At 33.7% G+C, this 16283-nt stretch overlaps 2 protein-coding genes across 2 annotated transcripts; one reads left to right on the forward strand and one right to left on the reverse strand.

The window, feature by feature from the left end:
* Positions 1 to 7605: 7605 nt before the first annotated feature.
* LOC145098906 (uncharacterized) lies at positions 7606 to 8605 on the reverse strand. The gene is made up of 2 exons (XM_079036496.1): positions 8161 to 8605; positions 7606 to 8093 (listed from the first exon to the last, which is right to left on the reverse strand). The coding sequence occupies exons 1-2, from the start codon at positions 8603 to 8605 to the stop codon at positions 7606 to 7608; spliced, it is 933 nt and encodes a 310-aa protein (XP_078892622.1).
* Positions 8606 to 13809: 5204 nt separating this feature from the next.
* On the forward strand, positions 13810 to 16073 carry LOC145102734 (RNI-like superfamily protein). Its single transcript, XM_079040204.1, has 2 exons — positions 13810 to 13921; positions 14126 to 16073. Exon 2 carries the CDS (start codon positions 14138 to 14140, stop codon positions 15899 to 15901), a length of 1764 nt encoding a protein of 587 aa, XP_078896330.1. The 5' UTR covers positions 13810 to 13921; positions 14126 to 14137; the 3' UTR covers positions 15902 to 16073.
* Positions 16074 to 16283: the final 210 nt, after the last annotated feature.

Consider the following 16283-nt stretch of genomic DNA (forward strand, 5'->3'; position numbering starts at 1 on the left):
TCATTATTACAAAGACACTACAATTTATCACTTTTAATTATTTACAAAATATTCTTTTGGGTTGGTTAAGGTAAACTATAATTTATATTTAAGTTAACCCTGTAATTTTATATTTAAATTAATAATTTAAGTATTTTATACAAATTGTTCCAAAATTGTATCTTTAAAATGATAATGGTTTACATCCAACAATATATTAAAACTAATAAATTAAGTATAATATGTTAAAAGTTAAAAAACATAACTTTATAAGTAAAAGTAAAGATATTATTTTAATATTGAAATTTAGTTTATATATGATAACACTTTAGGTTTGATATTTATTTAACCTTATTAACCAAATTATAATCATTATTAGAAAGAAATTGAAAAGTCATTGGAGTTTCAGATGAATGTGGTGAAAGGAAAAATGCATGAGAGTTTTAAATGCATGAGGTTCAAGGAAAAATGCTAGTTTTATAAGATATATAGATATAGATATAGATATAGATAGATATAGATAGATAGATATATAGATAGATATAGATTTGGCGTGAAACGTAAAAAAACATGTTGAAACATAAACAAACTTGAATATAATTTTTTTTAAAAGCTAACGAACAGAAGTTATTATATGTGACCAACTCATATGTAGAAAATGTAAATGAAATTAAGCACATCAATGTAAAAAAATACGCTAATACGTAGACAAATTCAAATTAAACCGACAAGAGCATAAAAACATATAAGTTTATTTTTTAAAAAGTTTATGAACGAAAGTTCTAAATTGACGTCGAAACATTGTAAACCTTCAGTTTATACCGATACTTATATAAAAATAAACATGTAACACATTAGTTTTTTTAGGTTAACGAACGAAAATTATAAAGGGAAAATAAATTATATATACTACGGAGGATAAACACGAAAGTTTAGAAAATGAAGGGGTGAAAATAATATTTTACAAAGTTCAAGGTGAAGGGTCAAAGTGAAATTTTAAAAAGTAAAATGGTAGAAAAGTAACAAAAACATAAACATAAAATGTAACGACACAGACTTTTTATCATCTAATTTATTGGGATTATCAGAGTCATTACTAAAAATTTGTGGAATTTTATTAACTCTTAAAAATAAAACATTTTAAATCCCAGACACAGTCACTCGTTTACAATAAAAAATCATACATACAAATTGAAACAACAAGGAAATAAAACTTATTCTAATTCCTTGTGCTCTAGTCTTCTCTTTAGGTACCACAACTCCTGTTACATGAAGCTGTAAAACATGAAACATCTCTATAACACCAGACATTTGAGTTATATTTTTTCTATTTCCATACTCATATATTCTTTCCATCTTTCATACTCTAATATTTTCTTCTTCTCTTCTATCTCATACTCTACATTCTAAACTCTTCTCTCATGACGTAAGCTGCCAATCTTTCTCATTTCATCACATATATATTTTTCTTTCCTTTTTTTTTCCAAGCCTTAGCATTCTATTCTCTCATACTTGTACTCTATCCTCCATTATTCTTCTCCAATAACACACATTGTTATTCTTACCAATCATCTATCTCTTCTATTTTTGTTAGCCATTTCTCAGGCTCATCTCATAGTCTATACATACTCTATCTCCATCTCTAATTGTGTCTCTTACTCTATTCTCTTTTCTTTCTCTTCTTTGATCTATCTCTTGTTTGCTATGCCTCTTCTCTTCTCTACTCTTTCTCTACCATACTCTTTTTCTTCCCTATTCTCATCTCTAGTGCCTCAGCACACTATTCTCATCTACATCCGACGGTCACATCTCATACTCTGATCTTTTCTATCTTCTAAGGGAATCAACATCCAACTAGCTCTACCGAGTATTCTTATTTGGTCTTACATCTCTCTCTCTCTCTCTCTCTCTCTTATGATCCCTCATGGATCCTTAATCTTTCTTCATACTCTTGAATCCCTCACGAATTCCTTACTTTTAACCCCTCACGGGCTATTTCTAAGTTATTAAAAGAACTTCATTACCTTGTTCCACTCATGGAACTTTTTTATATCTTTTTCTAATCATACATAATCTTTGAATCATTTATCTACATCCCCAAATGGATCATCTATCTATGTTCCCTAAGGAACCATCATCTCATTCCCAAAGGAATCATACTATTGTCCTCGAGGAAAACTCTATCTTATTCTCATATGAATTATAATCTTGTCCCCGAAAGAACATCTTTCTTGTTCCCGAAGGAATCATAAGCTTGTCTCTGAAGGAACATATATCTCTTTATATCATCAAGAGATCTTCTATTACACTTCTAGTACTTAAATCATTAGTACTTAGTCTTTATAAATGTTTAATAACATACAGGTATTTTAAACAATACCATCATGTCTATACATAGATACATACACTTATGATTATATTACATACAATCGTTATTTATCTTTATCTAAACTCTCTTAGGTATACACATATACATTTTCTCATCATCTACTCTTGCATAGGATTATAATACATACAATCCTATATTTTATTTATATAATTTTAGGGGTATTACTCATAAAACCCTTGCTTTTTCTCTATACATCTCTACCTACTTTGGTTATACATGCATGCTCAGATACATCGTCTTAAGTGTATAACCACAAGTATATGTTCTTACTTAGGATTATAATGCATATATTCCTCTTCTTTCTTTCTATTTGTCATGTTGAGATACATGACTCTCACATAAAAAGCATATATATATATATATATATATATATATATATATATATATATATATATATATACACACACACACACACAGAGAGAGAGAGAGAGAGAAAATGTGTGTGTATGTGTGTGTAAGAGAGTTATAACTCACCTTGTTAGTTAGTGAGGACTGACTATCTTTCTTGGCTCCTTTCTTCAGTTGATGCATCTTGTATCATCTTCTTGCTCAAGGCCTATTCATAACATTTCAAGTTCCTTAAAACTTGTCTTATCCTATTAAGACCTTATCTACTTCTTAATGTCAAAATGATCACTTAATTGATCACAATTCTTACATTTCATTATCTACTTCTAAATTCAATCCATTCAATGAATTAAGCATCCCATAAAACTTAATTTATCACAATTTAACATCTAATGCGTCAATTAACACATTGGTAGTTTAGGGTCTTAAACCCTAACTTCACGCATATAGATTTCAACATTGAAATCACATATAAAGCTTGTTCAAAGCTTATAAATACTATTAATAACATCATACTCAATCTGTAGGTTAATCAAGCTAAGCAACCTAACCAATTCATCAAAACACCATTAAGCCCTAATTAACTTAATTATAGAGAAGATGATTACCTCATGAGTTTCCAATGTTCAATCCAAGCAATAAAAACACATCAACGCACCTTGATCCTTCTTCCTTCTCCAAATCCTCAGATCTCGTGTATAGAAGGGTTTAGGGTTGCTTATGACAAGAATGAACTAAAACCGAGGTCTTGATCTGCTTCATAACTATGCCATGGTTGTTTATTCCCAACGTCGCGGTGACCACTTTGACCTCAGTCAATGGCCGTTCATTTGCTCGCCACGTCGTGACTCTCTACTTACTATGTTGTGGTGCTCTTCCTCCACTAGCAACCTACTTTGGCCACTATGTCGTGGTGCCTATACACCACACCATCGGGAAAAGTACGATGTTATTCTTACTTACGTGGATAACTCATCACGCCATTGAGATTCATCCACCACATAATAGTTCCAATCTTGAAAGCAGCCATTGATTAATTCCATTCCATTCTTTGGACAAATTTGTCCCAACTTCTAATTGTCATATATTCTTTGTGTCTTACTCGTTTTCTATGATCTTTATATCCACGTGAAGGTGACAACATACTCTACACTTTTTTTAGTCATACCTCAATGAATTAATATGATTCTTTATCTATAAAGTCACAAACTTGGCCCAAAAAACATAAAATACCTATTTTGACCCTTTGGAGCAATAATGCATCTTCTCATGCATTCTTTCTCTTGAACGTACTTATCTAACATCTTCTAAGTGACTTAAACTCTGATTGGTTATTTTCATGAAGTCACAACTTCATAATCTCATCTCTTTCTCATAATTGACCATTTTACCCATTTGGTCAATATTTGACTAAAAGTCAACTTTCTCTAAATTTCAGGTGCTTACATAAAATATAGAAAAAATTACATAAATGGTCCGTACGGTTTACCCATGGTCACAAACTCAATCTGTACTATTTGAAAAAAACTAAATTACCCTTATACTATCGGACAAAAACTAATGGTGATACAAAATGATCATTCATGCAAGTTTTGGAAACCACAGGCACCATTATATGTTTAAGAACTCACTCATTCGGACTTGCTTAATTTTCTTTTCTCAATATTGATGTCACTGAAAGTTTGATCTTCTTCTTCAGCATCCATCCTCTTCCATTTTCAGACAACTATGATATTTTTTTCTCTCACCACCCACATCAATCAACCCTCTAATTTCTTTATTCATTTCCTCCACGCATGTGGTTATATGTGTTAACCCCCTAACATTAAACACCATAAAATTGAATACAAATCATCATAAACATTTCCTCACCCCTTCACCTCATGCAACTTAAAATATTTTCTTGAACAATCGTGCATCATACCAACTTTGTTGGCCGAGAGACGGTAATGAAGAAGGTATAATTGTATGTGTGATGTAGTAAAAAAGCCACCAATTCCCAGTGTCAATTTAAATCCTAATTCGTAGGGTTTTCAATAATTCTTTTCATCATTATCATGAGTTTTCAGTTTTAAGTTTATCACAACAAGAATAAAAGAGTATCGAAAACTCTAAATCGGAAATTTAATTCTAAAAAGTTGATGGCATAAACGAAGAAACTAAAAAGACAATATCAGGTTTGGAAAGGAAGAAATGTGAGTTCTTTTTTTTCTACAGATTTAATTGGAATTAGGATTCGATTTTGCTGAACATGAAATGACTTTTGTAGTATACCTTATTTTTGTTGTTGGTAAAGGATCATCAATATAACAATAAAACTCGACTTCATTGCCATTTAATGAAACTGTAATGTCCTGGAAATTACAAATAAATTTTTCGATGTTAATATATATTAACCAATTTAACCTTTGCTTCAAAAGCCATTGAGTAACATTTGATTGATTGAAACCATACACTATCAGAGCTGAATTTACAAAACCGCATAAATGAACATCTTTAATGCATGTGTATAGTTCCGCCGAGCTCTTCTTATAAACGACCTGAAAAATGTTTAAATGACAACTATAGGCAGAAAGCTTCATGAGTTCCCCAATATACTACATATTTCATCATACATACAATGCATCCACACAAGATCTCGGCTCTAGCGCCGAGCAACCAAATCTCCTAGCCACATACATATAGTTTATGTAACGGGCCCAACCCAAGAGTTCAAGGCCTAATCCAAACTCATATAACGGGCCCCACCTAACATAATGGGTCTCACCCAACCATATATAAAGGGTCCCACCCATGAAGTAAACGGGCCCAACCTAACCTCCATTTCTAGGAGCCACCTCCTGGTCTTCCATACAAGACAAAGTCTTATGTAGTCAGGGATCAGATAGATAGTTGAACTAATGATCCACCCGAGAGCGAACAATCAGACAAGAACATCATAATCGGACATTAGACCAAGAGTTCTCAAGCTATCCAAATTAGATTACATAAAGCCCAAGTTATCACTACCACATAATCATATAACATAAAACACATTCATAAGCTAACACAGTACATTCCCTCGGTAACTAGCCTTACCTAGTTATCCTGCCAAGGACCACTTCTAAATTAAGTCTTTTGTTGGTCAAACATACATAATCCTGGTGACTAGCCTACCCTAGTTACCCTAACCAATCATAAATCCTAACAGTATCATACGATCAACAGGTAAAACCCTACCGATTTTACATATCCTAACACCAAGTGTCCACATACCCAACAAGGAGTTATCATAGTCAACTAGCATATTATACTCTAACAGTACATCTATCCTACCATGAAAAGAATATATAATGGGATATGTGGCATGGTAAGAAACTCATCTGGATTAAAGAACCGAAAAAGCACATTAACACTCTCACACCTTGCACTTCTCGATCCCACGAACCGACTAATCACCAAAAGAGATGAATCATCAATCAACAACCTAAATCCTCCAAGTTTGACCCTAAGTCAAACTGGTCAAAATTCAACGGTCAACCAAGTCAACAGTCACCATGACGTGGAGATCTCTTGGCCACATCGTGGGCATGTCAAGACAAAACAGTTGACATGCAGGATATCACCATGATGTGGGCCCTCCTTGACCATGTTGTGGGAATGTACAGACAAAAAAATCACGAAATTAGGCCTCGCCACGTCGTGTACCTTCCTTGGCCACATCGTGGGAATTGGCTGTTTGCTCCAAGACTTTATTAAGAACTTAGTCCATACAGATCAAGGCCCAAAACTTTAGATTTACTCTTTTACAATGACTTAATGGATAAAGTTTCCAACTTTACCCATTATGACCTCACCAAAAGACAAGATGCTAAATCTTAAGTCCATAATAACATAAAACCTTCCCAAAACATGCATGGCTTCAAGAACAAGATCAAGATGAAAACTTTCCCAATCCAACAAGATTATAAGGTGATCAAATAAGCTCAAGGGGTGCAAGAGTTCATTCAACTCCAAAGCACAAGCTCATAAAGACCAAAAGGGACATATATGATCAAACTACAATATCTAGCAAACTAAAGGTCAAGATGGAAGCATTTTACTCATAATGGTCCAGAAATGAAATTCCTTTGCTATAGTTACACTTGAGCTCTTCACCAAAACACTTTGCATGAAATGACCCTTCGGTGGTGTTTGTTTTGAAAGTGGTCAAATGTCTTTTGTCTTTTTCCATGTCTGCGGAAGAAGATGTGGACTAAAAGTCTTTTTTTATGTATTCATACAAAAATTCTTAATGCAAAAAGATTGTTTGTTTTTTAATTAGAATGAACTAAAACTTAAGAGATCTTGTAATAAAGGAGATCAATTAACCATATTTTTTTTCTCATATTAAAATACGGATAATTCACGTTGGTTTTTAATAAATTGAAAAACTTATCAATTTAATAATATTTACCAACAATTTAATAGATTTATAGTATTTCGTAAGAAAATATTAGATAATATAAAAAGCAACATAAAAATACACATTAGATTTTTTCTTAATAAAAATTGTATACTTACACGTTGCCACCCGATTTGCATTAATTTCCATTGTTCAACAACAAAACCGATCTTTGAAATTAATGTTGAAACAACCAAAGCTCAAATGCTAAAAACTCAGCATCTCATACATTACTAATCTATTAAAATTTATATTTGACTTAAACTTTGCCAATAACAATTTCATACGGTTTCAAACATATAATATTTTTTAAACATTAGATAAACTATATATATTTCGATTCAAAAACCGGAAGGCAACTTACTTATTAAAGTTGATATTTTTAAAAACATAAAGGATTGTTTTGATGATTGTCTTACAATATTAAAACTAAATTCACAAAACTAACATATTTTTATGAAATCATTCATTCTACATTTCGCATTAATTGGTCATCATTTTGATCTCGTAGATGAACCATATATTCCCGGTCTCTTGCACTTCCGTGTGGTTGTACCTCATCCACATCATCCTCCTCCTCCTCCTCATCATCATCATCATCTCGTACATTATTACTTTGAAGTGATACATCGACTTGATTATATTGAGAAAAATACTCATCACTTAATCCCTCTTTTATTATATAATTATGAAGCGCAAAACATGCAATGACGATGTTTCTTTGTGTAACCAATGGAAATGGAGCCATTCTCTTCAATATTGGGAAACGTGCTTTCAAGAGACCAAAAGCATGTTCAACGACATTTCGAAGTTTTGCATGTGAGTGATTAAATTTTTCCTTGTTGGTTAATGCACGTCTTCGATGAAAATCTCCAAGCCAATATCGCACATTACGATAAGGAGCCATAAATCCTCGGGTGTGTGTATACGCAGCATCACAAAGATAATACTTATCTGTAAATATAAGGAAATAATTAATTTTAAAAAAAAGTAGAAATATTAAAATGAAAATGTAAAAAACCTGGCGGTGGAAATGGAAATGGTGCATCTCGATCTGTTAAAGCTTCAGATAATATTTTTGAATCATGTGCTATCCCTTCCCACCCAGCCACGACAAATGTAAAAATCATACTGAAGTCGCATATTGCCAATACATTTTGATAACAGTCGCCTTTTCCCCTTCCTCTATACAAATGTTGTTTGTCGAGAGGGACAATAGCATGTACCAAAGTTCCATCAAGTGCACCAACCGCTCCTTTGAAAATCCGTCGTAACCTCCTATTATGTCCCGGAACGTTTGGATTTGGATTAAAGGAAGTTGGTATTATTATATCATTTGCGAACACCATCATTTTATCCAATACTTCGTAAAAATACTTATGAATCGTTTGTTTTGAGTGTTGAAATCTACGTTTGATGATTACATAACGTTGATTGTGACCGATCATCATCAAGAACATCGCCATCTTCTCTTCAACCGGTATATGTTTACTATCCTTTAACCAATTTTTTACTCTAAAATGTGTGCAAAGCCGAACATAAGAACCACGTGACATACGTAAGATCTCAATGCATTGGTTATTAGTTCCTTGTAATAACTCTAATGTGAATTGATGCCCAGACGTTTTTGAGGTATTATCTCGCATTCTTTTCAAACCTCTTCTCCAAAAAAAGCGAAGATACAAATTCATAACAATTAGGAGGCGCAACTTTTTATCGTAATCCATTGTGAACCTGTTAATCCACAACACTTGTTAAATCCCAATATGCTAAAGCAAAAAAACATAAGCATTTGTTTCATATTCAAAGCACACATTTTGTTTCAAATAAGCATATAATCTCAATACTAGCAATATTTGTGTCAAATAAGTACACAATCATTCAAATGATAGCAAAAAACATAATGTCAAACATAAGTTCAAGAAACACATAATTGTTCAAAGTAAAAGAAAAATGATAAGCATAAAGACTACTTAAACATCCCTAATGTGGTACCAGTCATCTTTATCCACCCTTTTAAGACCTCAGGTATCGGTGGTAGTGTCATCCATGCCTCTCTCATATTCATGGACATTCCAAAAAGGTGAAAGGCTACCAAAAATATAGGATCCATTGGGTCTAATCCAACTAGTTTCAACCTCTCATAACATTCTTCTACTGTTGGTCCTTCCTTGCTATTCACCAAATGTTGCAGAGCTTTTTGCATATCAAGACTCAACTCATCAAGACTAACAGAGGTTTTAGAGGCTTTATCTCTATCGGTCCTATCAGTAGAAGCATCACTAGTTTTAGCCCCTTTATCAGGCTTATCAGTAGAAGCATTAATGGTTTTAGCCCTTTTATCGGGCCTATCAGTAGAAGCATCAGTGGTTTTAGCCATTTTATCGGGCCTATCAGTAGAAGCATCAGTGGTTTTAGCCCTTTTATCAGGCTTATAAGTAGCACCACCATGAGCTTTATTACTAGGAGCTCGAGCACTAGTGTCATTGGAAGCATCATCATCATCATCATCATCATCATCATCTTCTAGGCCATTAAAAGGGTTGTCATCAATCAGAAGTCTTTGGACACGATGAGAAAAAGATGATGTATCTGCGGGTGTAGTTTGAGTAGAGGTCCATTTAATGCTACCATTGACACTACTTCCATCAAACAAAGATGCACAAAGGTTGGGATAAGGCAGTGGGTGTGTCCTCAATGATCCTGCCTTTGGATGACCCTAAACCAAGACTAATAGTAATTATAAGTATTTTGACATCATTATTAATATTGGACATAAACTAAAAAAATTAAATTATATAGACACACCTTCTTGAATTCTTCCCATTATGTGTTCACTAAGGCAAATGAATTTGTTTGAGCATTGTATAAATTCCCTGAATTGTTTCTCAAATATTTCCACCCTACATACTTAGCTTTTAGATTATCAAAAGCATTTTTCAATTGCTTTTGTGAAGTATCCATGTCAAACTTTTCTTTTAGAGCTTTCCCTAACATAACCCAAGACTCCATGTGCATGCTGCCTCCCTTTCTACCAATTCTGTTGGCCTCTTCGATACATGTATCTAATAAACATTTTACTTGATCGTTCGACCATTGTAGTTTGTCTCCCATTTAGACAAACTATATATAATAACTTTATAAATTAATTCCATGAAAGAATCGACTTAAAAAACTAAAAATAAAAAACTTTATGATTCATATTTATGGATTACAACATGTTAGACAAACAATATAAAATAGAAACATTTGATGCAAATGAATCTAAAGTTGATGACAAATAACATGATGTTGATCAAGAAACAAAATTAAATAAAAGCAATACACTAGAAGCATGTAACAAAATCAACAACATTAACAATGCATTCTTTGATGACATCAAATATACTCATTTTCAAGCATAGAGTACAACATTTTAATGCAGTCAAGTCTCATTGTTATGGGAATTGATCATATTTTGTAACCTTCAAAACTCTTTCATCACGTGATCACCTAATGAACCTCCCATTATTGCCATCAAATCAAATGGGTTTTCAGAGTTTCTCAAAATTCTTAACAATTAATCACATTTTGATTTTAAGATTGATTTTAAAACATCAAGGTAGGAAAACTGGAAGTTATTTGAGAAATCAAAAACATTGAGGTTTTTAATTGTCAACAAAATAGACAATGAAGCTTTCTTGTTGTCTTTATACATCCACATACCACAATCAATACTTATTGGGTGGGTAGGTTTTTCAGTTTGAGCACGTCACAATTGAAGGTTAAGGTCAAATTTAAAAAAGCATCCAAAGAAGCTGTGTAATCGTTCAATCTAGATGTTTTTGAACATTCCTAAGCGCTACTTGGACAATTCATCAGTGGCAGAAGACAGAAGAGTCGCATAAAAGAAGAGCCAAGAACAGAAGGATGAAGAGAGACGGAACGATACCTGATGAGCCGACGGCGGCGGCGACGGCAACGTGGAGCGGTGGAGGCTGAGCGAGACCGTTGTCCGCCGGAGGTATTGGTTGCTGTGGAGAGATCGATGGTGTGCGAAGATGCACTCGTGAAAGGGGAAAGATCGGATGGGGGCGATGGAGGCGACAAATGTATTCCACGATTAGAAGAGGTATTATTAGGTCTTTCTGGAAAAGTGATGAAAAAGGCTTTTCGTGCTATTTTGTCTTCCAGAAAACAAACAATCTTTTGGGTAAATGTCTACCCGCCGGCAGATGAAAGAGCCCAAAAAGTCTTTTTTCTAAAAAACAAACGAGCCCTTCATGTGGCCAAGAATACCAAAAACACTCAAAAGGGCTGGGGTTTTCGAAATGGAGATGTTAGAGGCTAAAAAGGTTGCCTTAACTTGAATTTAAGGTGCTTAAATATGGAGAAAGCCCTAAAAATCATGGGCTTGGGTTGCAAAGGCAGCCACATCATGGAGCCCGCCAGAGATACACGTTCTTTATCTTGTATGTCATGTCATTACACTCCATGCGTCACCTAGTGGCATATGGTTTTCCTCAAAAACCATGCTTTTGACTCCTTTATATCATCCACTGATCTATTTTAGGAAACGGGTGTTACAAAAACCAACACTAAGTCCATGAACCATCACTAAGAGGAGGGATAGGAAACCATGGATTAAGGGAAGGTATGGGCCCACTCAACAATAGATATGTATAGCTGATGATTGAATCTATCAAATATTTATGTTATGATGCCATCAATTTGTCATTTCTACCAAAAAATTCCTTGGTTGGGTTTGTTCTACAAATTTCACCATTTAGGGTTTCAAACCCTAATGATCAAATACATGGATTTAATCATGGAATCACCATCAAAAGCTTTAATTAGTTTCTAAACACTTAAAATGTAATCGTAATCGAGTTATTAAGCATCTAATCAAAGCTTCCAAATCAATTCAAAAATTTACCATTAAAGCTCACAAGCTTAAATCAAAGAGAAAATCTTACCTTTATGTGTTTCTAGAGCTTACAACGTGTTTCCCTTGACTTAAGCCTTCTCTATACAAATTCACAGCCTCAAAATCGCACTAGTAGAGCTCTCGTTCGAACCTTGTGAAATATATTCGAGAAAAGGTTTAACAGATTAGATATATGTTTTAGTAACGTCACTAGGCCATGGCAATCTTCATACCATGTCGTGGTGATTGCATCTTATAGATTCCAGCTTTAGCCATTTTCCATTCCAACTTCAAACAATCATAAGTTCTTCGTTTCAAACCCATTTTTAGTGATCTTTATATCCCCACAAAGGTATTAACAAGCCTAAAATTCCATCTTGTTAATTTTGGCTTATTGTGCGGAACTTAATCCATTAAGCCATGCAAAAATCTCAAAATACTAATTTCTCTCATTTTCTAATGCAACTTCAAAGATGCATATCTTCTTCATCTTATCTCCATTTTCCACAAATCTTATATCCACGCGAAGGTGAGTATGATTTCTATAACTTCATTAATTCATTTCAGACTAAGTGCATACAAGTCTTAATCCTCAAAGTCACAAACTTGCCACTAAAGGCATAAAACTCCCATTTTACTCTTTATGGTCTAATTGTAAAATCTCTTGCCTTTCTTTTCTTGAACCAACTTATCTCATCTCATAAGAATGACTTAGACTTATCTCGCCTAATTTCATGAAGCTACATCTTCACAAATTTATGAAATTCATCTAAATGACCAAATTACCCTTTTGGTCAACTATTCACTCAAAGTCAATTCTTTTTAAATTTTGGGTTCTTACATGATACCCATATTAAAATATAAAGAAGAGGGATTATGGTTTTACTTGGAGTTCAAAGAGTCCTTCAAAGAAATCCGATAGTAATGATTAGGACTAGTGGTGAGTCCTTGACCAATATTAACGAAAGTAGGACTTAATCTTGTGAAAGTCTCTCTCAATTCGATAACTTAACTTATACTATCCTATATCAATCGACCTTGCAATCGGTTTATCTATAGTTTTAATCCAAACAAACCGAGTCAAATAAGAATCTAAAAAGTCCTCTGTAGCACATAAATATGATTTTACTACTACCGAAATCAGATAGATAACCAAGAACATATAGTATCATTTTGAAGGTCAACTTCTTAAAAACAACAAAAGTTAGCATTGTTTCTCTATGTAAGATTTTCACTTTGGTTAATTTGCATAACAGTTGAGTTCTATAAAATTTGAATCAAATTGGGGAAACTCGTCTTGAAGAGATGAGAAGCATATTTGAATTTAAGAACTCTAGGGTTGTAGATGGTGGCGTTGGCCTTCATGCTAACTCTTTCGATTCAACTTGAATATCATATGTTCTATTCTTGGAAGTCGGATCTATGGAGGACATTGTTCCTTCAACGACGACAACATTGATACTATTATTACTTCTAATCGGAGGCAAAGCGTGAGGTCTAGCCTCCTCAGCCAATATGGTTCAACATTTAAGGTGGATGCTATTTCAATGTATATATGTATATTGTATAGAGGGTCCTAAATGTTTTTAATAATAATTACAACAATTATTTAAGATAACTAAAATTATCAATAACAGATAAAATAATAAATAATTAAGTATCTAAAATATAAAATAAAGAATAAAAATGCTCATTTTAATATTTAAACCGGATCAAAACCACATCCACAACCAAATCCAATTTCTTTTGCAAAATACAAACACATGGACCAAATTTGCTGTTACTCTTTATTTTATTCATATAATTGGTAAGTCACATTCAAATTTCAAATCGAGGAAGCTTAGATGATGGCGGGTTCGACCCGATTCCGTTGAAGGTTAGTTGTTAACTTTCTATAAAATAATCATTTCCATATTCTCCCAACAATTTCCATATTCTCTAAACACAAATTACAATTTCCACTTTCACTGTGCTTTTACTGTTTTAAATGTTCAAATTTCTCAATTTGGATTAATCACACGATCTCCAGTTTCCAAATCGATTACTTGAACCTTTTGCTCCCATCTTCAATTGTCAATAGCTGGATCAAAAGATGGCGCAGAGCTATCAAGAATTGCCGGAGGAAATCTGGGAGTTAATACTGGAGGGATTGGGCGATGATCGACACTCAGAGTTGGAATCACTTTCACTCGTATGCAAACGATTATTGGCGTTAACTAATCGCCTCCGTCTCCGTTTCACCATTGTTGATCAGACGTATTTCATTCACGGTACCATTTCTCCTCTAATTCATCGATTTAGACACCTCAAAACCCTAGATCTCAGTAAATTAAAGCACGGTTATCTCGAAACCGCTCTTCACGAGGTCGCTCGTTCTTCTGTTGCTTTGAATTTGGAAATTCTTGATATCTCCAACCACGATTCGATACCAATTGAAGGTTTGAAAGAGTTGGGATTGAGTAACAGGAAACTCAAGGTGTTGAGATGCGCCAATGTGATCAAACTGCGGGATGAGGATTTGATCTCGATAGCAAAATTCCATCCAGATCTGGAAGAATTAGACGTCAGTTTTCCTCGTCATAAATTCACAATCTCTGCGTTTCGTAATCACAGTATAAGTGAACTTATGATCACCGATGAAGGAATTCAAGGTTTGTCATCCGGTCTCAAGAATCTGACCAAAATCAACATCTCCATGAACCATCTTCTTACAGACAACTCACTTTCTTATCTATCTTTAAATTGTTTGCGCTTACAAGAGGTGTCATTCATAGACTGTACAATGATCACCATGGAAGGTGTTCGATTCATGTTGCACAACAGCCCTAATATAACATCAATCTCCATGCGTATCATCTCTAATCTCCATAGATATTCTTCACTTTTCATCAACCCTACTACCTCCGGGAAAACCTTAACCAGTCTCCACTTCAAAGATTCCGATATTTCTTACGAATTCCTCGAAGCAATCACAAAATCCCAAATCCAATTAAAAAGCATCTCTCTTTCTAACTGCAAAGGTTACACCATAGATGGAATCTGGAACCTCCTATACACATATCAATCTCTCGAGTTTCTCGATCTTTCCAAAAACGATTCCCTCACTGACACCTCCATCACAGGCTTATCTCACTACCTCCATCATCTTATAACCATAAAGCTCAATTTCTGCAAGCTAACAAGTAAATCCCTCTTCACTCTCATCAAAAACTGTCCCTCTCTTGAAGAAATCGAAATGAAAAACACAGATCTTGGTAAAGAAGAAGAAGAAGATACAGTTATGGGTATTGTAATTCACCCAAATTCACGTATCAAGTTCTTGAATTTATCAGGAAATGCAAATTTAACAGACGAATGCCTAATCAAGATCGCATCAGTTTGCCCTAATTTAAGATTTCTTGATGTGAGTTCATGTTCAAGTATCACATCCTCCATAGATGAAGTCTTAAAGGTTTGTCCTGAAATTATCCATTTAGGGATTGAAGATTGTTTAGGGGTAAAAAACATAGGATTAAATAATGAACCTTTGAGATTAAAGAAAGTGTATATGGGTAAATCAGGGGTGAATGATGAAGGATTGGTGGGAATTGGAGTGAGGTGTAATGAGCTTGTGAAGATCGACATGAGAGGGTGTTTTCATGTGACAACAAGCGCTGTAAAATATGTTGTTAAAAAATGTGAGAAATTGAAGGAGATTAATATGATGGGGTGTCCTAATTTACACGTGTATATGGTTGATTGGATGGTGTTTTCAAGGCCATCGTTGAGGAAATTGGTCCCACCTTCTTATGCTGTTACCAGTGAACATCAACGTAAGCTTCTTTTGCGCCATGGATGCCAAATTTGTGATAAGTAGGTTAGGTTGCTGTTATTGGTGTTGATGTGGGCGTTTTGGTCATTTTGTTTGAAAATAAGTTTACTTGAAGTTGCATTTATCTTTTGTATTCTTCTTGGTTTGTTTTGTTTCTTTTGTAATTAGAATTTGTATTGCTTGTTTTGTAATTAGAATTTGTTTTGTTTGTTTATAATTAGAATGGCATGTAGATTGTGAAAAAAAAAAATATATATATATATATATAATTTCGGTCTTAAAATCCATTTTTGTTATATTTAATATAAAGTATAATTTTTCATTTAAATCAATTTAAAATATGTATATCATACATCATACTCTTGAAATATTAAGTCCTAAAGAAGTAGGAATCCATAGAAAATTAATAGGTTGTATATCATTTTCA

Source organism: Lactuca serriola, chromosome 4 (assembly GCF_051521515.1).
Source record: "Lactuca serriola cultivar US96UC23 chromosome 4, Lser_US96UC23_V15, whole genome shotgun sequence".
In the NCBI taxonomy this organism is placed as follows: Eukaryota; Viridiplantae; Streptophyta; class Magnoliopsida; order Asterales; family Asteraceae; genus Lactuca; species Lactuca serriola.